At 42.7% G+C, this 26443-nt stretch overlaps 2 protein-coding genes across 4 annotated transcripts; both read left to right on the top strand.

The window, feature by feature from the left end:
* The first annotated feature begins 1713 nt into the window (after nucleotides 1–1713).
* On the top strand, nucleotides 1714–20591 carry aclya (ATP citrate lyase a). The gene is made up of 28 exons (XM_056402038.1): nucleotides 1714–1869; nucleotides 4541–4721; nucleotides 6533–6655; nucleotides 8653–8715; nucleotides 8841–9031; nucleotides 11194–11273; nucleotides 11883–12013; nucleotides 12784–12902; nucleotides 13510–13646; nucleotides 13737–13798; nucleotides 13892–14009; nucleotides 14159–14313; nucleotides 14791–14884; nucleotides 15402–15543; nucleotides 15637–15805; nucleotides 16111–16215; nucleotides 16306–16502; nucleotides 16585–16666; nucleotides 16766–16876; nucleotides 16997–17124; nucleotides 17220–17313; nucleotides 17450–17604; nucleotides 17704–17854; nucleotides 17937–18080; nucleotides 18361–18474; nucleotides 18585–18667; nucleotides 18789–18865; nucleotides 18987–20591. Exons 2-28 carry the CDS (start codon nucleotides 4563–4565, stop codon nucleotides 19079–19081), a joined length of 3279 nt encoding a protein of 1092 aa, XP_056258013.1. The 5' UTR covers nucleotides 1714–1869; nucleotides 4541–4562; the 3' UTR covers nucleotides 19082–20591.
* Nucleotides 20592–21318: 727 nt separating this feature from the next.
* Nucleotides 21319–25990, top strand: LOC130185743 (kelch-like protein 11). Of its 3 annotated transcripts, none has more exons than XM_056402374.1 (3): nucleotides 21319–21401; nucleotides 21804–22280; nucleotides 22665–25990. In XM_056402374.1, exons 2-3 carry the CDS (start codon nucleotides 21817–21819, stop codon nucleotides 24247–24249), a joined length of 2049 nt encoding a protein of 682 aa, XP_056258349.1. In that variant the 5' UTR covers nucleotides 21319–21401; nucleotides 21804–21816; the 3' UTR covers nucleotides 24250–25990. The 3 variants fall into 3 exon arrangements, with proteins under 3 accessions (XP_056258349.1, XP_056258350.1, XP_056258347.1); XM_056402375.1 differs by lacking the exon at nucleotides 21319–21401 and adding an exon at nucleotides 21447–21706; XM_056402372.1 differs by lacking the exon at nucleotides 21319–21401 and having other exon boundaries at nucleotides 21713–22280.
* The last annotated feature ends 453 nt before the right edge of the window (nucleotides 25991–26443 follow it).

A 26443-nucleotide genomic window follows, 5' to 3' on the forward strand; every position in this document is an offset into this window, starting at 1 on the left:
ATCTCCCTTCAGCCTGCATTTGCATAAGAAGCTGGCACAGTGAAAATCCTGAAAGATTAATCATAGACTGTGAAACTGACAACTACCCAGAGCATTGCCTGTGATGGAGCAAGTTCTCAGCTGTGATGTCCATACTCCAGCTGACCCATCTGTTACCTTAAAGGTGTATCCCATTTGCATTAACAAATTCTTACACTCTAATATTGCATTTGTGCTTATTATATAATAGTTATAGTTCTTGTAAGGTTATTGTTGCATCTTATCAGGCTGACAGCCACACCAGCCACACTGCAGCACATTGCTCTGAGAAGAGGCAAAAAAAAAAATATTGTTTTTTTTTTTTAATGCAGACTATCTCCATTTCAAACTAAAACCTATATACAACTGCGTTTACTCTACATTGCACCCTTCAAACTAAAAACAACTTCCTAGTGTAGGCCAAGGACAGGTGAAAGACCATGAACCCTACAAGTTACTGCTGTCACCTCAGAGTCGATGTGTTGGTTGTGTGCAAGATCAAGTGATTTCCTCATTGGCTGCTTTGTAGATAAAAAAAAGTGTGTCAACCAATCAACATCAGCGGCAGATAATTGCCCTGTTTTCTTCATGAGTGGTGTGTGTGGGAGCTTGGTGAGGAAACCAATGATACCTTCAAGTACCCCCGGGAATCACTTCTTTGACATGGAATTGTTGGGAACTTCAAGTGTTTTTGATTGATAGTAATTACAGAAATTCTGTGTAAGTGTTCACAACCTGTAATGAAGTAAAAGAAGCAACACCACACTGTAAAAATAATTCTTTACAAGTAACAGTCCTGCTTTCAAAATATGCCGTGTGAAAGTGCAATAACAAAAGTATGTAAAACTACTCAAGGCCCCTATGAGTGTTATACAATTAATTATTATTGGTGATGTAATAAAGTAGCATTTTACTGATGAAGTTCGTCAAGATTGAGTCAATTTTAACTATTTCATATGCTATTACATACTGTTAATCTAGAACAATGCATCATACTTTATGAGGTCCTTAAATGGTTTGTATACAAACATTTAATTTGCAAAGAAAGTTGAAACTAGCTGTAACTTTAGAAGTAAAAACTACAATATTTATCTCTGAACTGTTTTGGAATAGAAGTAGCCTATATAAAGTAGCATGGAATGGAAATACTTAATACTATAGGTATGTCAGATTTGTGTTAAGAGTAAATGTACTTAGTTAAATTCCATCACATTCATCATTGTTTGTTTGTTTGTTTGTTTGTTTGATAGATCAAGCAGTGCAAGGCTGCTGTATGTTTCAGTGACACAATGGAGTGGAGAAAACGTGTGAGCGTGTGTAATTTAATTTAATTTAATTTAATTTAATTTGTGTTTAATTTTAAAGCTGTAGTGACAGTGAGTCAGCTATAAAAACAAAAATAAGAATTATTGAAAATATTCAGTTATCACTTTTTCCCGATAATACGAATAGATAATTAAATTTTCCACATGTTGGTATTTGTTCTAAGCACAGCAACATTTCATTCTGATTCTACCATAAAAACCGGACCAAAATCAGACTTTCCCGTTGTCTTGTTTGAATTATTTGTCCCGGTGCTCGTGTGCTTCTCAGAAGGATTTTATTTCCGTCAGCCCCTGAAGGCAGCAATAGAGCATGGTGTGGAATGAACCAATCAGAGGCGAGAAACATCAGCCAAGCCTATCGGCAGATGAACGATGGAGACAAAACTCCCAGGAAGCCTCTTTCTCCGGCACCACCGGTCTCCACAGGCGGCGAGAGTGGAGCAGCACCGCTGAGCAAACACCCACACCAGGACACGACGTACTTCTACAACTGCCAGAGGAAGATAAAAAACATTCAAAAAGCAAGGTAAATTAATTACTGCTCTTAAATGAAGACTTTTGTTTGTTTCCTTCCTCTAACCCTTTCTCTCTCTCTCTGTCTGTGTCTCTGACAAAAGACCAGAAGATTAAACAAGTTGAACTGCTCGGTCCAGCACAGCCCGTATTAAACCTGTACTCTTCCTTCATCATGTTCTGTGGAAGTTTGTTCACTGAAAGTATTCATTGATTGGAGATGTGGATATTTGCCAGACACGCACACACACGCACGCGCAAAAAAGTGCATTGCTGTCTGACCGGTTTGTGAATGAATGAATCAGTTGGCAGAATCCTCCTTCTCGAGGATGTATGACTCAACCCTCTTGAAAAGTCAAGCAGGTTTTGTTGTATGAATTATCAGGTCAAAATTGGTGAAGTTAAAAGTGAACTTGAATCTTTGACCTTTTTATGTTTTTATTTTTTGTTTGTTTGTTTTGTTTTTTGACCTTGATGAAGTGTGCCCTTGTGTTGATTTAAATCTGTATCTGACATTGCCTCCTCTCCAGCCATCCATCATAACCGTGTCTCATCTGGACTGGTGTTGTTGTTGTTGTGGAGCAGAGATATTTAATTCCTCTGGCAGGTCAGCTGCACAGAGACAGTGGATGATGTATGGAACAGGGATGAGCTCTGGATAAACCACGTGTGCCTGGTCTGGAACCAGTGCTGTGGAGACTCAGGGACAATGATCAATAGTGAGAAAGGTCCATGACAGTCTATTAATCTATTTAAGAAATGGCTGCCAGGACCGCAGTGTAGACAGGAGAGACCGGTTAGAGCCGACATCAGGGCTTTCAGCTTAATGAGACACATGGAAGAAACAGAGCAGGTCCTCCATCCCTGCAAGGTTATACAATGAGCTTTGAGAGGTGGTAATTAGGGGACTCTTGTGTGTTATAGCCTCAATAAGCCACATTTCTCAACTCTGCTGTCCATTAGATTTGAGGGAGAAGCAGTAACATTTGTTTCTAAGGACTAGGAGTTTAACAAATGTTTACCAAAATACTGTTTCACAATCCGGTCCTCCAGTCAAACTGCTGGTCGGTGTAACAGTGAGTGACGTATTAAACGATCCATGTTTTCATCTTTAAAAAGTAAGAATAGTGAAAAATGCCCGTCACAGTTTGTGAAAACGCAGATGTCCTCAGACTTCTTGTTTTTATCAAACCAACAGTCCTAAACATAAAGGCGACAGGAGACAAAGAAAAGAAACAAATCCTCACTAATGAAAAGCTGGAGCTAGCTCAGATTTGCATTTTTGGCTTGAAAAATTATTGAAGCAATCAATCAATAATCAAAGTAGTTGTTGTTTAGTTTTATTGACTGATATTTTTAACTCTAAACAGAATGTTTACATTTAATTTGCCAAATTGAATGTACTTTTTTTTTTTTTTTTTAACCCTAACCCTTTCTTTCCGATTTGCTGAGGTTAAAGATCTGACGATGGATGATCTAATGCCTGTACTTACTGTATATGGATTGTAGTCAGTGAAACTGGAGATAGGTAAAACAGATAAAAAAGTTATACTTTTATTGCCCTAAGTTTAATCTACTATTTTCGGTCAGGGTAAAAGCCATGTTTGTTCAAGAAGTACATTATATTCTTGTTGATCAGACTATAAGCCTCTAGATTTCAGTATGGAGTTTAATGTGCAAATGTTCTAATTCCAAATTACGATGCAAGTGTTTATCCTGTTTTCCTGATCTGGGTTCAGTCATTGAACAAAAATGATTCCATGTTGTGTGTTATGTGTCTCCTCTGTACAGTAACGAGACAAAATAGCTGTAAAGATTGTTATCATGTTTATTATGAAGAGACTGAAAATCACAGCAGATGCTGTGAGTTTAAAACCAGGATGTCCTGTTGTGAGCTGCGTGTCTGACGACTGGCCAAAGAATAAAGGTCATAGCTCCGCCCTGCTGCCATAAACTTTATAGATGCTATTACAGGTTATTGAATTTCTTATTTTACATCTGTCACGTTCCACCACTTAAGTATTGCACCAAAAAAAATCAATTTCTTATCACTTTGTGTGTCTCGGCTGCTTTCCAGCTCTGCTAATAATGAGTCACATCAGATCAAACTGATGTTACTCCCTAGAGTCCAGTTCTGCACACGCTCCCGTTGCTCCTTTAGAATCTGATTGTCTGAGGGCCAAATAAGTGGCCATTACCTCATTACCGTGCAGGTCAAACAAACCGAGGCTGATTGTGTTGGATTTAGCTTCACTGGCTTCACAGTCTGTGTCTCGCTTGGGTGTTCAGCGTGAGAGAAACAGAAAGACAGAAGTCTGTAATCTGGTTTTCCAGCAGTCTCACTTAATTCTGTGCAGTTAAATTACATAATGGCACACAGTTTTTTTTTTTTTTTTTTTCTTCTGTTTTATTAAAAAAAAAAAAAAAAAAAAATGTAATTCATTGAAAATACAAATTACAGAGCTGTCTTTCAATCACAGTGACTAGACCACTTCCTGACAGTTCTGACAGCAGACGTGTTGTTGTTGTTTCTACAGTCATCAGGAGAATCCTCCATGAATCCAGAAAGCATGTCTCTGTCCATCATGTCTGCTTTTCTGTATTCATCCATCCACACACTCACTGCTCATCTGATCATCTCCCCATTCATCTCTATCTCTCTCTGTCTCCCCTGCCCTTTTTAGGTCGGTCTAGACTAAAGCAGTCATGTCAGCCAAAGCTATCTCCGAGCAGACAGGGAAGGAGTTCCTGTACAAGCACATCTGCACATCGGCGGCTGTCCAGAACAGATTCCGCTATGCCAACGTGACGGCCGAGACTGACTTTGACCGATTGGTGCAAGAGCACCCATGGTTGCTCACAGAGGTAAGACCAAAGACCAGTGCTGAGAACCAGCTATGATGAAAGTGCACATTTATGACTAAGGAAAAAAAGATATTTATTTATTTTCCTGCGTGAACAGTTTGTTGCGTCACAGATTTATAGCCCATAAATGTCTAAAGCACAGTCTCCTCTTATAGAGACAATTATTTAGGCTGGCGGTGAAGTGGTCTCTTGGCGCTTGTTATCTGACGTCACAGACAGCAAAGTGATCCGGCAGCTCTAACTTAGAAGAGAGCAAAAGACCCTGAGGAAGACCCTGTAGTGGTCGAAACAAGTCAGCCTTTTATTCCCTTTTTTGTGTGATTTACTCCCTAACATAATAAAGGCATTTTCATTATATCCATGGCTCTGAGCGAGTGGGCCTGAAGTAAGCCCAGCAGCTTCCTTGTGTAGAGAAATTCTCATTTGCCCTCTCCACAGGGAGGTCAGAGTTCAGCAGAGGTAGGAGTTTTTGGTCTCCACCTTGCCCTGCTCTAACTGGTCTTCACAGCGAAATAGTAGCAGACAGACAGGCTGTAATAGAAGTTAATTGAATCACTCTATGACTCATCTTGTGTCGCCCTCACGGCTGAAGGTTTTTATCTGGAAGGTACGGGGAGGATGCGGAGGACAGATACACGCAGAGATGTGCTGCCACAGCATTGATTAGGAAATTGCATTAACTTTCACCCTCGGCCCTCTGTTCCTTTGCTGACTGGCGAGCTCCCAGATACTAATGGCTGCACTGTCATAAGTCATTCCCTTTTATCTGTCTTGCAATTGAGAGGGGGAGCGGGCTTCGTCGGTGGGGGCTGGATGTAATTTTGCTTCTGTGCCATCAGGGAATGATCTGTATGAGAGCTTCCTACTTAAATCATTTGCAACTCAGCTTTCAGGTGATGAATATTATTTGACATCCTGGGGTTAGTTGAAGAACCCAGATATCTGAGTGATAACATGACTAAAATAAGCAAATATCTGCAGTCGCATGCGGTGAGTTAAGATGAGAAGAATGGCCAATCATCACTGCATAAAAGCTTTATTTGCAATTTTTCAAATGCAGTTCATGGAGCACATCTTTATGCTGGATTCTTGATTAGTGACCAACTTTAGACATTTGGCTTAGTCTGTAACAGAATTAATTTCAGTTGAATCTAGGGCTGCTACTAACCATACTTTTAATTATCAATTAATCTGCCAGATGTCTTCATGATTAATTGATGAATAGTTGTTATATAAATTGTCAGAAATAATGGAGAATGGCCATCAAAATTTACTTGAGCTTCAAATAGCTTTTTTTTTTTTTTGTCAGAACAAGAGACCAAAACCCCAAAACATTCAATTCACTATAACAGAAAACCTTTTTTTTTTTCTGAAAGCTGTTGCTAATACATTCGTCGATCCACTAATGGATTTATTAACTAACCTTTTCAACTGTAGCTGAATCTAATGAAGTGCAACAGAGAGTCATTAACAGACATACAAACAGTGTGACATTTTAACAGTCATGTAAATAAATATTCTGTCATGATGTGAATGCTTGAGAAATCAAGTCATCTATAAAAACATGTTGAGCTTTATGTTTTTTCCTGATTTGATCTCTTTTAAAATCTGTAATTCAGTGAGATTGCAGGAAATCATAAATGATTTGAATAAAACAAGGTATAAAAATGACTGCAGCCATTCTGCTGAGCTGAGTTGTGTTGAAATTCTGTGTCAAATATCAGTTTGATGTCTTTCAGTTGAAGCAAAGTGGTGATGTCTGTCGGTCCTGTTTTACAGACAGTGTCTTTTTTGTTTTTTTTGTCCTCCAGAGGCTGGTGGTGAAGCCAGACCAGCTGATCAAGAGGCGAGGGAAGCTGGGCTTGGTCGGAGTCAACCTGGACCTGAATGGCGTCAAAGAGTGGCTGAAGTCCCGCCTAATGAAAGAGACAGTGGTATGTCATCCACCTTCTCCCTCTCTGCTGTTTCTCAGCCAATTACCTCCGCCCGCCCCTCTATCTTAGGGGGTGCACTTTGCTGAGCACTCCTGCGATCAATATCATCCCAGTGCATTATTCAGACCCTCCTGTTGCCCTTTCCTTCACCCCCCATCTTCTGTTTTGCACTGGCGCATTTGGCTTCTTTATATATTTTTGCCTGATGCCCAGGTTGCTGAGGGGTTGAGTGTTAGTCTGCTGGTTGTAAATCAGTCCAGTCAGCTGAGGCGAGTGCGGCTATTGAATAAACAGTCGGTCCATTTATCCAGTCAGCATAGGCACAGCACAAAAAGATCCATCACTGTGCCACAGAGACGCCTCTTTGCCTCATAAACCAAGAAGCAAGTCATGGGGAGACGCAGACGGTTCATAAAGTACTGAAGAAGAGTGTCTGCATGTGTGTGTTGGTGTGTTGCAGCACTGAGGTTGTGTGGATGTATCTCTTCACGGATGAGATGAAACTGTCAGCTGCTGCTGGTGGCAGTAAATAAGAATAAATGAAGCCACAGCGGTATTGTAGACAGACAGTGCAGTGTTTCAGCTTGTTGGATTATGTTATGTTCATTGTCCTCTCGAGACTAAAAGTAATTTAGTAGAGTTAAAGAAACTACGCAGATAAATTGTCATGAAACAGGAAGTTTGTTCACACACTGGATGAATTATAACAACATTTATCAGCTTCCCAAAACTTAACTTTGTCCAGTACTTTGTATTATTAACGTCTATTACATTTATTTCCATCAGTCTCAGTTGTAATTTGCGTGTAATGCTAACACGCTAAACTAAGATGATAAACACTGTAAACATTAAACCTGCTGAACAACAGCATTTTAGCTTTGTCATGTATGTCAACATTAGCATTTAGCTCAAAGCACCTCTGGGCTGCAGTGCAGCCTCAATGCGACGCTAGACTCTTGTTACCTCTGTTTTCCTAAAATTGTAAAAGGTGCATTAAATTAGAATAAATCTGTAACCTAATACAACAGTCTTGTTTGGTCTTATAGGCAAGAAAGCTTAATTTCTTCATGTTCATTTCTAGGATGTTGCCACTTACATATAAGCGACTTCTTTTGACTGCTAATTACTTCCAGGTTACTGTTTTTAGAAACTAGCCAGCAAGAAGTCATCAGGGTAGCAGTGTGAAGAGGAACAAGACACTGCAAGAGTTGTGAATCATTTTATTTTATAGCAGCATTTTTACACTTGTACACTTCAACATATCATGCCACTTATTTTCTTCCCTGTGTTGCTCAGTGCTCTTCTTTGCTGCTCTTGGCCACATTGCTTCACAAGTGGTTAAGCCGAATCATTCGCTATACAAATTGTATTAACAACATGAATGCCTTCCTCTTTCTTCCTCTGAGAGCCAGTCACAGAGGTGTTATTTATCTGAATCGGCCTGAGCCCCTTGTGTCCTTTTCAATCAGATAGGCTTTCTGTTTTTTTCCACCCATCATCGTCATCCTTTTTATTTTCGCTCTTCAAAATGGCAACTCCCTCTCTCCCATTTCATGATATTTTTTTTTTTTTCTGTTCTCTCTGGCTGACTTCTCTCAGCCAGTCCCTGGTTACTTTTTGCCTGCTGGCCTTTAACAGAGGAGCAGTGACAGCTTCACCAAATGAGCTGTGGCTGTGTTAGTGAGGCTTTGCCTAGACTAATACATGATGACATTTTCTTTTTCATTCTTCCCAACCTGCCTCTTTTTTTTCCTCTGAAATTTCTATTCACTTGTGCCACGTGGTGGTCCTCTGTGTTTTAACAGTCCAGGAATTATGTCTGAAAATTAGGGATTAATGTATTGATGTGGAAACATCCACAATCTGCAGACCAGAGAGCAAATTTAGTGTATTTTTTCCCAGTGGGAGTTTGTTCTGTTTATTCTAATGTTCTTTTTCTCTTAACAGTATCTTGTATCCCTTTTCATAAAGAAAATTATTTTGTTGATGATCCTCAGGTGGGAAAAGCCAAGGGCATTCTCAAGAACTTCCTCATCGAGCCATTTGTCCCCCACAAGCAGGTAAACCACTCATTACACAACCCTCAGTTTTTAAATGCCTTATTTATACATCATCATTACTACTAATAGATACTAGTGGTAGAGGACGTTTATTAATTGACATCTTTGTCAATTCAATGGTTCAGGAGGAGGAGTTCTACGTGTGCATCTACGCCACTCGGGAGGGAGACTACGTGCTGTTTCACCATGAGGGAGGGGTGGACGTAGGAGACGTGGATGCCAAGGCAAAGAAGCTGCTAATTGCGGTGGATGAAAAGATCAGCGAAGAATCTGTGAAGAAAGAGCTGCTGACTCACGCACCAAATGACAAGAAAGCGTAAGTTGGATAGTAATTAGAGTGCGTGTGCAGAACTTCAGCTTTCTGTCAATGATGCACCACAGTGAAATACAGGAAGTGAACATGATATTTGTGATTAAAGATGTAGTCCAATACAGTAGCTTGAAGTTTATGGTATTCACTTTTAACAAGGACTGTGTCAGAGATGGGTTGAACTGGGAACTTCATCATAATGTTTCCGACTGAAATTTAATTTTATAAGCTTAATATATTATAGAATTAGCTTATTATATTGGATTTTATTAACCTAAACAAGTGTTTCTGTTTTTGTGCTGTATAGTTGGCTGTCGAAGAACATTGATGCTCATTAAGAAATCGGCATATATTCAGTCTCATACCCCCAAGATTACAAGTTCATTTTAAAATTTAGATGACTGATTTTCATGACAATTAAAAGGTATTTTAACTTGAAGCAGTAACTTGGCACCAGCTAAACAATGTGTGCTTTAAAAATGAAAAGCAAAATGTCTAGATGTGCTACAGCCTGTGGGGTTTTTTTTAAGCTAAAAAAGGAAACAGAAATGTAAACTTAATGTGATTTGCTTTCCCGTTCACAACATAGTGAGGTAGCTCAACACCAAACTACAAACTACATTTTCCATTACTTAGTTTAACTCTTGACCAGTGGTGGAAAACAAAAGCGTCACTTAATTGACGTAAGAGACAGCACTTTGATATTGGCAGTAAAGATGGGGGGAGCAGGAGGAGATGGAGGGTTTCCATTAGACAAATGACAAACTCCCTCCTCCGCTTCACCTCTCTTTGATCAGCCTCCACCCCCAGCCGTTCTTACGCCACAGCCACATTCAGAGCACGTCTGTTTATTTTGATGGGTACGGTGCACTGGCTCACCCCCTCCACCCCCTCCACCCCCTCCTATCCATCTCTCCAGCAGTGCTCTTATGACGGCACATTCTGGCCGGACTCACTGTCTTGGCTGACATTGAAGAAGCCGCCCCAGGAATCACTCTGCCAACAGCAGCTCACCTCCTCACCCCAAACCCCCCCCCCCCCCCCCCCCCCCCCACACACACACACACACACACGCACACACACACACACACACACACACACACACACACACAAACACACACACAAACACACACACACACACACACACACCCCCTTCACACTCTGGATTGAAAACAAGAGCAGCACTTGGCTGCCCTCCCATCAGAATCGGACATGTTGGGAAGCTGAGTCACTCTGGGTCTGGGTCACAGTTTTCTCGCAGGGCCCAGTCAGAGCCCTGACAGTAGGCTGATGTTGTTACACAAGGCTCTCAGCTGCCAGAACAATTGACAAGCAGGAAAGGAAAGCAAAATACTGGCTCCCTCCTCCTCCTCCCCGTCTTCCAGTAACCCCACCCCACCCCCTTGACTGCTCTGTTTTGACATGTGAAGGAGGAAGTAAATTAGATTTTTCCTCCACTTGCAGCAACGTCTCTGCAGTTAATTTACAGGTACACTGTTTCCTGTCCAGCTCAGTCTTAACAATCCTTCAGTGATATTGCCTGTTGTTTGTCATGGTTTGACTTATATGGAAAATATAATGGCCATGCTGTTAGGCAAGTTTATTTATATACGGCCATTCAGACACAGGGCAATTCAAAGTTCTTTACAGAGTCATGGAAATACATTAAAAATAGGACATTAAGATGACATTAAAATAGCATTAAAAAAACAAATTTGAATAAATAAAAAAATGTGGTGAACAGAGGTTCTGTAGTGATAAAATACATTGACAACAAGCAAATGCACAAGATTAAAAAGATGTTGTGTATGTGCACAGCTGCCCATTTACAAAACAGCACGTATGACATGTTCTGTCATGTATAACTTAAACTTTGCTGATATTTCATGGGAAATATAAATATATATTTCATATATATATATTTATACAAAATGATTAACTCTAAACACCACTCTTAGTCTTAAAAGTTTATAACTACTTCTGAATAACATGAAAACAAGAATTCTCCACGCCACCTGTGTGTCCCTTTCAGGAACTGCTCTTAAGATTTTTTCCTGTTTCTTGTCCCCCCCCCAAGTAGCGAAATTAAATTTCTGCCCATGCAGACATCCTCGGTATATACTGGTGCTGCAGCAGCAGATCCTAAAATTGAAGTTTCATCTCTGCAGGGTCCTGGCCAGCTTCATTGTTGGACTCTTTAACCTGTATGAAGACCTGTTCTTCACATACCTGGAGATCAACCCATTGGGTAAGGAGTTTTTTTTTTTTTTTTTTTTTTTAATTAAAATCCCCAATAAAATGACAAGCTATGTCTTAACAAGCAATCATGACAGCATTTATACTTCATCCCAACACAGACTGATAAATATGTTATCAGATTATGAAATAAGAAAGAGAACATCTAAAGGAAATTGGGGAGGAAAACATCAATAAAACATCATCTTGAAACCAGGAGGAAGAAGTTGATTCTGCCACATTTTTAACACTGAAGGAGGACATGGGTGAATAATTCATGCACTTGCTGTTTGATGAAGGCAGCGTGTGTTTATAATGGAGTAATTGGGCACCAGTTTATGCCTCCTGGCAGCTGTTGCTGTGGATGTGATTGGGGCTGCTGAGACTGGCTCTCCCTGCTTTGATGTCACACCACCTCCTCTCCATCTTTCCTTCCCTTCCACCTCCTGTGGGTCCAGCAGGAAGGTTGTGGGTCACCTGGACCTGATCACCATCCTCTCCAATTTCCTCTTGATCTATTTAAAGCTTAGTGCTCTGTGCTAACACAGTGAATCTCAGTAGGTGGCTGTTTTGTAAATCTTGTTCGAGTATAGATCCTAACATGTTTGTTTCCCCTCCTCAGTGGTCACAAAAAATGGAGTTTACGTGCTGGACATGGCAGCCAAGATTGATGCCACGGCTGACTACATCTGCAAGGCCAAGTGGGGTGACGTGGAGTTCCCTCCACCATTCGGCAGGGAGGCCTATCCTGAGGTGAGGGAGGAGGAGCCCTGCATCAGATTTCAGTCTGTCAGCAGTAAAGAGCTGGTGTTGTTGTCCGGGGGGGGGGGGGGGGGTATGCTTATAGAGTGGAATGTAAAATTGGCAAATTACCAATTTTAGAGGTAACTTAAGAATAGAAAAGAATAGATAGAAAATGTCTGTTGCAGCTCGTACTGTCCTCACTGTGGACATGATTAGGCTGTTAGTTAGCCTTTATGACTCACTGTGGAGAGGTCGCCTGAGCAGACACACGTGCATAATATCATCTCGTATAATGAAGCAATTGTGTGCCTATTTATTTATTTAGAAATGGCTCAATGTGCACGTTATCTTCCTTTTTTCTATTTTTGGCTGATGTGTGTAGGGGCTTGTTTGAAACTTGTTTGTGTACCAGACGGGCTGGTCTAATTGGGCTGCTGTGAGTCCAGAGTGGAGAGGGGTGGGGGGGTGGGGAGGCTGTGGGTGTCTTTTGATTGGGACATTTTTTACACTCAGTCACCAGCTGTGACTCTGACTGTCACAAACAACCACGGATGCACATCACATCCACCACCAAGCTTAATATTTATTTAATATTTCCAGTGACTCTTTAACATCAGTGCGAGCACATGCAGCCAAGTGAAGTGGTGCTTGTGAAGGTCCTGCTCTGATTAAGGCTGCAGTCACACACCCAATCCACCACATCCACCCCCCAGCCACGCCTCACCTCTGCAGCGTTCATATAAGCATCCTCTCACTGACCTTTGCTTTGACTTTTGCAGGAGGCCTACATCGCCGACCTGGACGCCAAGAGTGGTGCCAGCCTTAAACTCACCCTGCTCAACCCCCGAGGCAGGATCTGGACCATGGTGGCAGGAGGAGGTGCCTCAGTGGTGTACAGGTACCCAGCCTCAGTGCACAGAACAAGACCACACTCCATAAATCAAATCCTGAATAAATAAAACCCCAGTAGCCATGTATGAAATAATTCAATTGGATGTTTTTCTTTGTTTCTTAAATTGTCCCCAGACTTTATCCTCATTATATTGATTACACTACGCATAATTGGGTTTAGCATTAGTGGAGTATGCCAGCGACGTAGCAGTGAGACTGATGGTGCAGCAGCTCAGACTCTGCTCGTTCAGCTTCCTGCTAAATTGGATTCTTGGATGCGAGAGTCTGGAGGAATGGGCTCCGCCGTCTGTCTGGGTTGTAAAGCGTGACATGCGGACACGTCAGCCACGACTAATTATTCCCTCTGTGCACTGTTAAGTTGTTGCTGTCTGTTTACGGTGCGGTGTTAATTCATTAATATACAGAAAGAGTGCATTCTGGAGTTTAGTGCTCAGGTTCTAGCTCATTTCTCTTGAAGTTGTGTTTATTGTTGGAGCTGTAGAGACTGTCCCAACAAAGGAGATAGACGGATATCTGTTGTTGCTATAGCTTTTTCCTCTATGTGTGTGTGTGTGTGTGTGTGTGTGTGTGACCCTCTGTAAACTTCCTCTCAGTGACACAATCTGTGACCTGGGCGGCGTCAACGAGCTGGCCAATTACGGGGAGTATTCAGGAGCGCCGAGCGAACAGCAGACCTATGACTACGCCAAAACCATCTTGTCGCTGATGACCAGAGAGAAGCACCTCGATGGTAGGAAAACTGAAATGTCAAAACTTTCTGTGTGGACTGAGAGTAGACATTCCCCCTCCCCCCTAAAATAATGTATCAATAATTTTCCAGGAAAGGTTTTGATCATCGGCGGAAGCATCGCAAACTTCACAAATGTTGCAGCAACATTTAAGGTACAGTATAATATGCTTTTTGTTTATTTTTGTAGCCTTATACTATCCACTCTATATCAAGTTATTTACTGAGTATATTCTTGTCTTTACTAGGGGATTGTCAGAGCCATCAGAGACTATCAGGTGCCACTAAAGGAGCATGAGGTCACCATTTTTGTCCGCCGTGGAGGCCCCAACTACCAGGAGGGTCTCAGAGTGATGGGAGAAGTTGGTATGTTATAGATTCTTACTTTACACTGATTTATACTTTAATCTCTTAATTTTACACTTTCAATGTCTTGAGTATGTTTTTTCTTTTTTTTAAATCTGGAAGCACCTGCAGGTTTTCACACACCACACTTAATTTTGTCCTCTCCTCAGGCAAGACCACTGGGATCCCCATCCACGTCTTTGGCACAGAAACTCACATGACAGCCATTGTCGGCATGGCACTGGGCCACCGGCCAATCCCCAACCAGCCTCCTGTTGCCGCCCACACTGCCAACTTCCTGCTCAACTCCAGCGGCAGCACATCGGTATGACACATACTGGCTCCACGGAGACAAATAGGCTGTTGTGATGTCTTGTCGGCTCACTGTGCAGGGAATTCAGGATCGTCCAATCCACCAATAGTGCGGTGCAGTTTAGCGGCAGAGTGAGCAGGAGACTTACACGCCACAGTCTCTGTTTCACTCTTTGCTTGTCTTGTCCTTTTAGTGAACCAGATTATCAGAAGCCCAACGGCTCTTTTGTGTAAGAGCATTGCAGGGCTTTGTTGACTGCTCGCACTCAAATAGTCGTGAGACACAGTCACCCACTGTGGCTGCCTCAGGCATCCATTAAGAATGTGCAGACTTTCAGCTAAGAGTGTGTGTGTGTGCGTGTGTCTCAACATGTGCACACACACGCATATATGTGCCCATTTACTTCAGGTAGATATATTTAGAGTGTTACAGTTTTACAAAATAAAAGTCATTGTTTTTTGTATTTCTTGCCTTTTTTTTTCTTTCCAGACTCCAGCATCCAGCAGGACTGGTTCTTTCTCTGAAAACAGAGCCAGAGTTGAGGGCTCGCCAGCCAAGAAGGTCAAATGTGGAGCTCCTATTGGTTAGAAAACACACACACACACACACACACACACACACACACACACACACACCACACACACACACACACACACACACCACTGCACTGGGAAATCTTTGTACTGTATTCTGAGGCTTGGATGTTTTCATACATGGTTCCTTTGCTGGGCAGCATAATAGGTAGAGGCCTTGTGATCACGCTTGGTCGAATCTAGGTGTTATAGCTCCCTCTCTGGACAGCAGGAGGACCCTGCAATCCAAACTTAATTAAACTGAAATTGACAGTGTTTCTATATACAACTCCACACATACACATCTACTCTCATATATCTTAAAAATCAACATGTTTTACTATTTTTGTTGTTGTAATAATTAATAAAAGTAGGCAACTAAGCTACTGTAATCCCAGACCCCTGAAGCGTCCTGGGCTTTGGTGATTTTTTTTTTTTTTTTTTTTTTTTTTTTCATTCATTTTCAATCTCTGGAAAAAGTCACCCTGTCTTTAGCTTGTATCTGTAACAGCCTTTCTTTCCCTGTAGCCAAGGCAACTTCCCTCTTCAGCAAACACACCAAGTCCATAGTGTGGGGTATGCAGACTCGGGCTGTACAGGGGATGCTGGACTTTGACTATGTCTGCTCCAGAGAGGAGCCGTCTGTCGCAGCTATGGTCTACCCGTTCACGTAAGTTCACGTTTGTTAGCTTTTTTGTGTAGTGTCAGTGTAATGGCTGTTTATTGCACATTTAATTATACTTTCCACACGGCTGCCTTCCAGTGGAGACCATAAACAGAAGTTCTACTGGGGCCATAAAGAGATCCTCATCCCTGTGTATAAGAACATGGGTGACGCCATGAAGAAGCACCCAGACGTGGACGTGCTAATCAACTTTGCCTCTCTGCGTTCGGCCTTTGATAGCACCATGGAGACCATGCAGTACCCACAGGTAAATGCCCTCCTCTACCATTGGGAGGTAATACAATTTTTTTTTTTTAAAGTATATTTTTTTGGGCTTTTTATGCCTTTATTTGATAGTATAGTGGAGAGAGACAGGAAACGGGGAGGCAGAGAGGGGGAATGACATGCAGTAAAGGCCGTCCGATGCGGGATTCAAACCGGGGCCAACTGCAGCGAGGACTGTAGCCTCTACACATGGGGCGCCTGCTTAGACCACTATGCTACACGACACCCCGAGGTACTACAATTTAAGTAAGGTTCTAAAGTCAACCCTTTCTGTTCCATTGCTTTCAGATTCACACCATTGCCATCATTGCTGAGGGCATCCCTGAAGCCCATACCAGGAAGATCATCAAGGCAGCAGATGAGAAGGGAGTCACAATCATTGGACCAGCAACTGTTAGTCTTGCTTCACTTTTCACAAGATGGCTCAAGATTTCCCTTTGTGTTTTCTCCTCTCACCTTTTTTTTTTTTTTTTTTTTTCCCAGGTTGGGGGAATCAAGCCGGGCTGTTTCAAAATAGGGAACACAGGAGGCATGCTGGATAACATCCTCGCCTCCAAGCTCTATCGTCCAGGCAGCGTGGCCTATGTGTCCCGCTCAGGCGGCATGTCCAACGAACTCAACAACATCATCTCCCGTACCACTGATGGTGTTTTTGAAGGTGTGGCCATCGGAGGCGACAGGTACGTAAATGCCTTTTATCTCCAGGATGTGAGTCTGTGTGTTTTGAATCGGTGTATAATTCTGGTCTCCTCTGCTCTGCAGATACCCGGGCTCTGTGTTTACTGACCATGTGCTGCGTTACCAAGACACTCCTGGAGTAAAAATGATTGTTGTACTGGGAGAGGTGAGGAATAAATCTACACACACACACACACACGGCTATCTGCAGCTTTAAACGGTTATCGATTTGCTACATCCAGTATCTTGTCTCTGCCGTCTGCAGATTGGAGGTACGGAGGAGTACAAGATCTGCCAGGCTATTAAACAGGGCAGGATCACAAAGCCAGTGGTGTGCTGGTGTATTGGCACCTGTGCCACCATGTTCTCCTCAGAGGTGAGAGGGCAGATGTAATGTCGGGTACATTTCGGGCACCATTAAGTACCTGCATAGTGAGAGATTTTAAGGAATGAAGGACATTTCTGACCCATGTTGCACCCCCACCCCCACCCTCAGGTTCAGTTCGGCCATGCAGGAGCCTGTGCTAACCAGGCCTCTGAGACGGCAGTGGCTAAGAACAAGGCCCTGACAGAAGCAGGTGCCTTCGTCCCAAAGAGCTTTGATGAGCTGGGCGAGATAATCAAGTCAGTGCACAGTTACGTTCATTACTTCAGTTCATCATGCTAAGATAAAGATAAATGTTTGAGTTCTTTTCCTCCTGCACTTTTCTTCCATGCAGATCTGTTTATGACGACCTTGTTGCCAAAGGAGTCATCCAGCCAGCTGAAGAGGTGCCTCCTCCCACTGTGCCAATGGATTACTCCTGGGCACGAGTGAGTATGCGAAAGAAGTCACGTTTTTAACACCTGACCAAATCGTATTGTTTTTTAAATTGCAACAGACAGAAAACAATGAGTACATGAAATTATGTTTTTCTTTTTCCTCCTTGCCTCTGTTTTTGCCCTGCAGGAGCTTGGTCTGATCCGTAAGCCAGCCTCTTTCATGACCAGCATCTGTGACGAGAGAGGTCAGGAGCTCATCTACGCAGGCATGCCCATCACCGAGGTCTTCAAGTCAGAAATAGGCCTGGGAGGAACTCTGGGGCTGCTCTGGTTCCAGAGGAGGTCAGCCTCTTATCCCAGCTGTTGTGAGAAACAAACTCTTGAAAAATCCTTGAAGTACAAAATCACGATGTGTTGTTTCCCCCCCACTTTGTTTTGCAGGTTGCCGAGGTATGCCTGCCAGTTCATTGAGATGTGCCTGATGGTGACTGCTGATCACGGCCCTGCTGTTTCTGGTGCCCACAACGCTATTGTGTGTGCCCGAGCCGGCAAAGATCTCATCTCCAGCCTCACCTCGGGCCTCCTCACCATTGTAAGACACTGTTGCCTGTGATGCATGTTCTCCATTTACCTGCCTGCAAAAATCAACAGTTTTTTCCTTGTCCTCTTTTCAGGGTGATCGCTTTGGAGGGGCTCTGGATGCTGCAGCAAAGCAGTTCAGCAAGGCATTTGACAGCGGTATGCTGCCCATGGAGTTTGTCAACAAGATGAAGAAGGATGGCAAGCTGATCATGGGCATTGGACACAGAGTCAAGTCGGTGAGTACCACAGCTCCCGAGCATGTGAGCTCCCAGCATGGAAGGCAGCAGAATGATTTTTTTACTTCAACATTTTTGTTGAAATTTTTCATGAATCTTCAATTAAACAATACACTGCCAATGTTGCTTTAAGGCCAGAATGACCAAGTACAGGATGAGCACTAGAGATATAAATAAACTGTCACCTATAGAGAAATGTGGGGTTATTTCTCTACAAAATAAAACTGACGGAAGGAAGGAAAGAAGATTTTGAAGGAACTGGAATTCTCTGTTTCTGCAGATCAACAATCCCGACATGAGAGTCCAGATCTTGAAGGACTTTGTGAAGCAGCACTTCCCCTCCACCCAGCTTCTGGACTACGCTCTAGATGTAGAGAAGATCACCACATCCAAAGTAAGATTTGTTATTTCATCATCTCATCAATAAATAATCACAATTTTTTTTAATTGGATTATCCTCTTTTTTTTATTTTCTCCCCCTCTGTGTCTGTTTCATGGTGTTAGAAACCCAACTTGATCTTGAATGTGGACGGCTTCATTGGTGTTGCCTTTGTGGACTTGCTCAGGACCTGTGGTGGTTTTACAAGGTAAGACAATGTCTACTTGTCATCTTCACAATGATTGATACAGTTTAACGTTTTATTATGAGTACAGCTGTCTTTTTAAATTCATCAACTCTCTTCCTCTGTGTCCATCACGCCACTGCAGGGATGAAGCTGATGAGTTTGTGGAAATCGGCGCTCTGAATGGCATCTTTGTCCTGGGACGCAGCATGGGATTCATTGGTGAGTCATCTCTCTGTGCAGACACATGCTATAGTAATGTATGCAAGCACCTTTTTCTTTTTTTTTCTCTTTTGTTTTTACCTTGTATGTCAATCAATCCTTCCCGTCTCTGTCTCCTCAGGACACTACCTGGACCAGAAGAGGCTGAAGCAGGGTCTGTATCGCCACCCGTGGGATGACATCTCCTATGTTCTCCCTGAACACATGTCCATGTAACCAGAGGGTCTAAACCTACTGTCCCCCACACTGTGACCCATCACCTCGAAGCAGTGGCATAATATAGGGAAGATGTTACTACTAATATATAGCTGTAAATGGCAAATATTGGAAAAAGAAGAATTTAATGTTTTTAATTTTGGAAACCTGTTAGTGCTGCATCTGTGTAAATAATAGTAAAGCCTGCTAAACTGTGAAGCTCCAGTCACACAGAGTCAGGGTCTGACTGTGTGTTAGGGAGAGTTAATGATGAATCAGGTGGGAGGTAGTGGATTATTCACCTGTCGACCACCACCACTATAACTCTGATGGCTACAACAGTGAAGTGCTGTTATTTACGCCCAGATATTACATTGTTGTATTAACCTAGCATGTGTGTCTATCCCGTCTCTGTGCAGCTCTCTTCATTGTGCCATTTCAAAATCACGAGCTTGCTACAAGGGGTGAACATGTTGTGCAGTCATGCCAATAATATGAGAACATACTGTAGATCAGAGCTTTATTTATGTATAGATGTGTTCATGGTGAAAACGAAATGGTTATAGTTTTTGATTTTCTGTAATGTTTTTTGACAACAGTGAAACAGCAGTCTGCTTACTGTGGCGAACGGGACCACCTCATGAGTCATTCCTGGCAGGTGCTGCCATTTGCTGTCTGCAGGAAATGTTCTCTCTCAGCTGGTGCATAACGTGGGAGTATTTCCTACGAGGTTTTAAATGGAAGTTGAGAGTTCTTAAATCATAAGAGTGGAAAATAAATATGTAATTGCAATGTTTTTTTTCTTTCCCGAGCATTTTAAGTGGATTATGGTATTTTGCCTCAGATCCCAAAATGCAGTTCAGTTATAATCCCATCTTCTTATTCAGTTTTTGTTTTTTAAATACATGCACTAATCCATTACAATAAGCTTACTTGTTGTTAGAATATTTTTGTGACAGCCTAATATGGCAGTTAAATGGCATTATATATTTTTACATGATTAATATGTTAGTCTTCATAGATGTCTTCATATTCTTTTAATAATTGAGATTTTTTCCATCACATTGTTTCATTTCTGTGTTAGAAGTTCAACACTGGACTTTGAATGACCTTTAAAATCCCGCTCTATTACACACTGACTGTTTCTGTTTAACGAAAACATTTAATGTGACACAGACGATGTACAGGTCTCACCTTAGAGAATTTGACACTCCTTCCAGATCACTACCAATTTCATTAGACTTAGGTGCAGGACAGAACTCTCTTCTGTAATCCTGGCTGACATTCGATAATGTTAAACATTTTCCAAATGTTTATGTGGTCCAAAAGAAAGTATGTGGCAGCCATGACCAGTGTCATCTTCTCTGTAAATGTTGCAAAAATTGTAGAAAAATTCTGTGGACAACCTCACCAGTGTTGTCACAATGTTTTTGTTTTTAACTGTTTCAGTGTGAACTGGATGTGCCTCTGTACTGATTTGTTGTATGTTGACAACTGTGTAATTGAGTACAATAAAATGTAATTGATGTAATGTAATAATGTGGTATGATTTCATTCTGGTCTTGCATGTGTATGTGTGTGTGTGTGTGTGTGTGTGCAGTGTTGAATTTTGAAATATTTATACTTAACCTCTTTCTGGATTCAATGTTGAATAGTTAATTTGGTAACTGAATGCATGTGCAGGGTTAAGGTGGCATTGAGCTTCTTCCTACATTTAAGGACTTTGAAATCTTTTATATTGATGTCCTTATCTGAACCTTTTGAGGTAAACAATTCTGTTTTTTTGCTTCATACATATTTTGTGTGTTAAGTGTTAAATCTGGAACTATACAGGACTATGCCTCATGACTTGTGATTCACAGGTGTAACTAATAACATTTTAATTATGTTTTTTTCATGTAGGTGTGTTAGTGGCAGAATCATGCTATTGTGCATGTGTCTGAATGACATATTTTAGTGGCACACCTAATTACACAGCCATTATTGTTCAACGGTGGCTGTGCTTTTCCTGCTATTAATCTGGAATAGAACATCAAAATAGGGTAAAATGGTCTGATTTAAATGATTAAAATGATATCAACTGTAAATATACTGAACATAAAGGTATGAGGCTGGGATGAGTGTGTTGAAATTCTCTAAGCCTGTATGGCTAACTATGTCAGTACAAGTTTGTCTACATGTGCAGGTCTCAGCAGTGAGTTCGGGAACGGCGGCTCACGTCAACGACGCGGTTACGCCTTTCACCCACTGCGCATGTCAGAGATTCTGTCTGTGTTTACCAAGCTGAAGTTAGTTGCTCATTCGTAGTTTCCTGACGCTTCCGTTACCGACTCCAAAAACGGTGCTTTTTTGCCTATCTATGATTGGTAGCCTATGTAAAATAATACTTTAGTCATCTTGAATAATTAAGTTATTATTTTGTACATGTAGCTACTCGTATGCTGAATGATGGTTGTAATTATACGGTAAATCTAACAAAATATCCGTAGCACTAGTTTGACATGAAAATTAATCTTCTGTTTGAAATTCAGGCTTAACTATTGCCTCTAAAATATCGCATTTACATCAGAAATATGTGTATTTTGGGCTCGCTTATTTTCCCCTTCAAGTCGCGGATGTGAAACTCAAATGTGAAACGCGCTTCGGGTTCGTTCTCTGTTTTGACTCCATGTATGTGTGGCTGCGTATGTCGCCTCCTTTCCTTCACTAGTTTATTTCATTTCCCTTTACTGCTCTCCTCCAGCGCTGGCAGCAGTATGGCAGCGGCGGCCCCCAACCCGGAGGACTCCGCCAGGAGCAGTAGTAACAGCGGAACCAGCACACCCAGCGCCCTTGCCGGAGACGGGGATGCGGAAGAGGCCGAGGACTTCACCTCTTCCTCCCACTGCTCGGAGCTGTCTCGGCGGCAGAACGAGCAGAGGAAGCAGGGCTTGTTCTGCGACGTGACGCTGGCCTTCAGCAGCGGGGCGGCTGCCGGGAGCGTCCAGATATGTGAGTTTTCAGCCCACAGATCTGTGCTTGCTGCGGCCACCGACTATTTCACCCCCCTGCTTGGAGGACAGTTCTCCGAGTCCTTGTCTGGACGGGTAGAGATGAAGGAATGGAGCTCAGAGCTGGGGCCGGACCCGGAGACGGTGGAGAGTGTCATCCAGTATATGTACACTGGTGAAATACGCGTCAGCACCTGCAATGTACATGAAGTACTGGAGCTAGCTGATAGGTATGTTCTGTTTACAGTCACATCTGTGTGTGTGTGTGTGTGTGTGTGTGTGTGTGTGTGTGTGTGTGTGTGTGTATGTCTGAATGTCTGAGTGTGTGTGTGTGTGTGTGTGTGTGTATGTCTGAGTGTGTGTGTGTGTGTGTGTGTGTATGTCTGAGTGTGTGTATGTCTGAGACAGACAGACTGAAAGACTGACAGACAGTGATTTTGATAGTCAAAGCATGAGGCCTTGTGTGGCTGCTTTGTTGCCTGTAAGTATTGTTATTGTGCTCTAGACTGGTCTGGCATAACCAGTTGAAACAGTGTAGCATTATCTATTTAACAGGAACTGTTAATTCCCTCTGACATCCTATACTGTGTTTCTTACTGTTGGCTGTACATTAGGTTCCTCCTGGTGCAACTGAAGGATTTCTGTGGTGAGTTCCTGAAGAAGAAGCTGAGCTTGACCAACTGTGTGGCTGTGCACAGCCTAGCCCACATGTACACCCTGGACCAGCTGGCTCTACGGGCTGCAGACATGATCCGTCGCAACTTCCATAAGGTTATCCAGGATGAGGAGTTCTACACGCTGCCCTTTCACCTGGTCCGTGACTGGCTGTCTGATGCAGAGATCACAGTGGACTCTGAGGAGGTGCTATTTGAGGCGGTGGTGAAGTGGGTGCAGAAGAACCCAGAGGAACGAAGCCGCTACTTCGAGGAGCTGTTCCGTCTCCTGAGGTTGCCCCAAATCAAGCCCACCTACCTGACCAGGGTGGTGAAAAATGAGCATCTGGTGGCTGCCAATGAGGCCTGTCTCCGGCTGGTGTCAGAGGCAGTAGAGGGTCACGCTATTCGTTTTGAAAACCTCAAGTCAGCTGACATGGAGCTCTGGTCTTCACACATGGCCTCCTTTCAGCCTCGTTTTGGCCAGAACATGGACGTTATCATGGTAGTGGGCGGAGTGTCAGAGGGGGGGGACTACCTGAGTGAGTGTGTTGGCTACTTCATTTACGAGGACCGTTGGGTCAACCTGCCGCACATCCACAACCACCTGGATGGCCACGCCATCGCTGCCACAGAGTCCCATGTCTACGTAGCCGGTTCTATGGAGCCAGGCTTTGCAAAGACGGTGGAGCGTTACAATCCTAATCGCAACACCTGGGAGCAGGTGAGCAACTTGACCACACGCAAGCATTCCTTTGGCCTCACCTGCATTAAGGATATCCTGTACAGCATCGGTGGCCATGGAAACTTCAGTCCAGGTTTCAAAGATGTCAGTGTGTACGAGCCAGAGCAAGACAAGTGGCACAATCTGGAATCTGCCCCCAAAATCCTGCGGGATGTGAAGGCAGTGAGTGTGGAGGACCGCTATGTGTATGTCACGGCACGTACACCTGTTGATACAGATAATGAGGATGGACTGAAGACGGTGACCACTCGTTACGACACAGAGAGCCGCCAGTGGCAAGATGTTGACTCCCTGCCCCTTATTGACAACTACTGCATCTTCCAGATGGCTGTGGCTTCTACTAACTTCTACCACACAGCCTCCTGCTGCCCCAAGAGCTACACAGTGCGGGATGAGGTGGCCAGGCAGAAGATTAGTGTGCGCATCTCTGATGAGATCCTGGAGAGCCTGCCACCAGAGGTCACCAGCATTGAGGGTGCCGCGATTTGCCACTTCGATGAGGATGTCTTCATCATCGGAGGCTGGAAGAACAGCGATGACGTGGACAAGCAGTATCGTAAGGAGGCCTACCGCTACTGTGCTGAGAGGAAGCGCTGGATGCTGCTGCCGCCCATGCCTCAGCCACGCTGCCGAGCCACAGCCTGCCATGTCCGCATCCCATACCGTTTCCTGTACGGCTGCCAGCGCTACCCCATGCCCCAGAACTTGGCCCGCCAGCGAGATCGCATGCAGCAGATGCAGCAGCTTCACCGGCGCACCCTCACCCTGCGCCGGCAGCTCCAGTCACAGATAGAGTGTTGAGCAGGCCGGTGTCTGCTCCTTCCAACAACTGCACAGTTCTATCTGAGGATCTACTGCAAACCACCATTACATTGCAACCATCATCATTGACCCCCATTCGTACATAACATGCCGCGGTGGGTCTTGCGTTGCTCTCATCCCGCATTTCATTGATCTCAACCCTGTGCCATTGGCTCTCATACTGTGTTGTGTTAATGGCTGATTTGTGGAAAGCCATGAAATATGTGGGCAAGCGTGTGCTGACCTGCTGGTTGTCTGTGAGGGGGGATAGGGCAGATGTATACATGTGAATAAGAGTGTTATATAACAGCCAACAACTGAATATCCTTTTGTCAAGTATGTTGGTATAGATGCTGTTTATCTGTTTGTACATAAATAGTATAAAGCTGTATATGTATACATTTATATGGATATTTTACATTCCGTTATTGTATGCCTGTACTTGGAAGGCTATGTGACGTTACTACTAACTGCATTTCTACATTCAGTCCAACCTGCTTAATGAAGTCTCATTCCACTGTAACACTGTGACAATCTCCTCATGCCAGTATATGATCGATCTAAAAGTCTTAACTCTAACTTATATCATAGTTGCTCTAGTACAATGGCTCTGCTTGTTGCTGTGCAGCCTCAACAACTAAATATGAATTGAGTCAGAAAGGCTGTTAATCTTAAAATCCTGTAGACTAGTTTGCTTTTTAGATCGCAGTTTCTCCTCAACAGTTGTACAGAGTATATTTCTGTCTTTTTTGTTGCTCACGTAAAACTTGAAAACTAGAAATGTTTTTCCAGGTTTATGAAGAGGTGAAAGGACGAGAGGACTGTAATATCCAAAATATGTGAGAAGATGTAATGAAAGCATTCCTTTGAGTTTCCTTAACACTGAAACATTCTATTTGGCCACTGCATTTTAGCACCAATCATTAGCAATGGCTTAATCATTCTTTTCTTTTGCACTTTGGCAGCCTGTTGCTCAGTGTATTCCCATTCATTTTAGAAAGATACATAGAAAACGTGTATATGTGTGACTGCAGGGGTGTGTATGATTTTGTGTTTGCAGAGGGTTCAGTTGTCACTCTGCAAAGAATGGCAAAAGCTTCTCTAGAACTGCACTTTTTCGACATGTAATTGTTTTTAAAGTCTTACAGAAGCATAGGGATTTAAGTTGCCACTGCACTTTGACTTTGCTTGTTTCATTTGTTTCATATCAGACAAGGTGATTGTATTTTGGAGATGGTTTGTTTTAGCCAGCTTACAGCCAGTAAGTTCAGATCTTTTTTGAAAAAAAAAAAAATAAATAAAACATGTAAACATCATTTTCAGATTTGTTTCCACACATTAAATGTCTTGTAAAACCTTGTGTTCCTGTACTTGAATGCCAGCTGGGTGTATATTAGAGATCTGCTATGTTGTTCTGTGGTCTCCCTTCACCCTCCAAAGAGACTTAAAAATGAGAATCAGACTTAAAGGCAAAACAAAAGGGATTGTTATATGAATGTGTTGTGACTGACATTCAGAAATTCCCACTGTCCAGGCAGCGCCTATTACAGCATAAAGGTTACAGAGCGCAGAAATGATATTCATTTCCACTTTATAACCAACATTAATAGCACTGCAGATATTAAGTGGTATAAGCTATGTAATTTGCTTTGCATGTGATAGTCTGACATTGTGTCCTTAATATTGGATGTAAGAAATGCTAATGTCATCACTTGCAATTAAAATTGTTTTGTAAGACAAATGATTGCACATGTAGTGTATTATTGCTTTGTTGGACTTCACTGGTTAAAAGAGGTACTACTTGCAAGTCTTGTAACTTCTAACTAACGCAACAGTTAAATTGATTAGTCTCACAGTTGTGACGGTTATAATGATGGGCTAGTTAGTGGTATTGACTTTCGTGATTGGATTTTTTGATTCATTTAAAATGTATGTATGACCGAGAGTTTTGGCTCACCTTTGTAAACAGGGCTTTTTTGTTCCCTTCAGTAATATTTCATCGTCCTGAGAAACCTCGGGTAAGGGATGGGGTGGAACCCTAAATCAGTGCCTTTGCCTCAGGGGGAAGAGTACACACCGTCCCACCTTGAAGTTATGCAAGTAGTGGTGCTGCCTTCACAAATTTCTCATAAGCTCGTAATTGTAAAAATACCAGACAAAATGAAGCCCTTTAGACCAGAGAACATATGTCACC

Source organism: Seriola aureovittata, chromosome 17 (assembly GCF_021018895.1).
Source record: "Seriola aureovittata isolate HTS-2021-v1 ecotype China chromosome 17, ASM2101889v1, whole genome shotgun sequence".
NCBI classification, from domain to species: Eukaryota; Metazoa; Chordata; class Actinopteri; order Carangiformes; family Carangidae; genus Seriola; species Seriola aureovittata.

Coding starts and splice junctions, on each gene's coding strand:
- LOC130185743 (XM_056402372.1), top strand. CDS start 21,733: ATGTGTGGCTGCGTATGTCGCCTCCTTTCCTTCACTAGTTTATTTCAT. Junction 22,281..22,664: donor GTACTGGAGCTAGCTGATAG/GTATGTTCTGTT, acceptor GCTGTACATTAG/GTTCCTCCTGGTGCAACTGA.
- aclya (XM_056402038.1), top strand. CDS start 4,563: ATGTCAGCCAAAGCTATCTCCGAGCAGACAGGGAAGGAGTTCCTGTAC. Junction 13,799..13,891: donor ATGTTGCAGCAACATTTAAG/GTACAGTATAAT, acceptor TGTCTTTACTAG/GGGATTGTCAGAGCCATCAG. Junction 16,216..16,305: donor CAATCATTGGACCAGCAACT/GTTAGTCTTGCT, acceptor TTTTTTTCCCAG/GTTGGGGGAATCAAGCCGGG.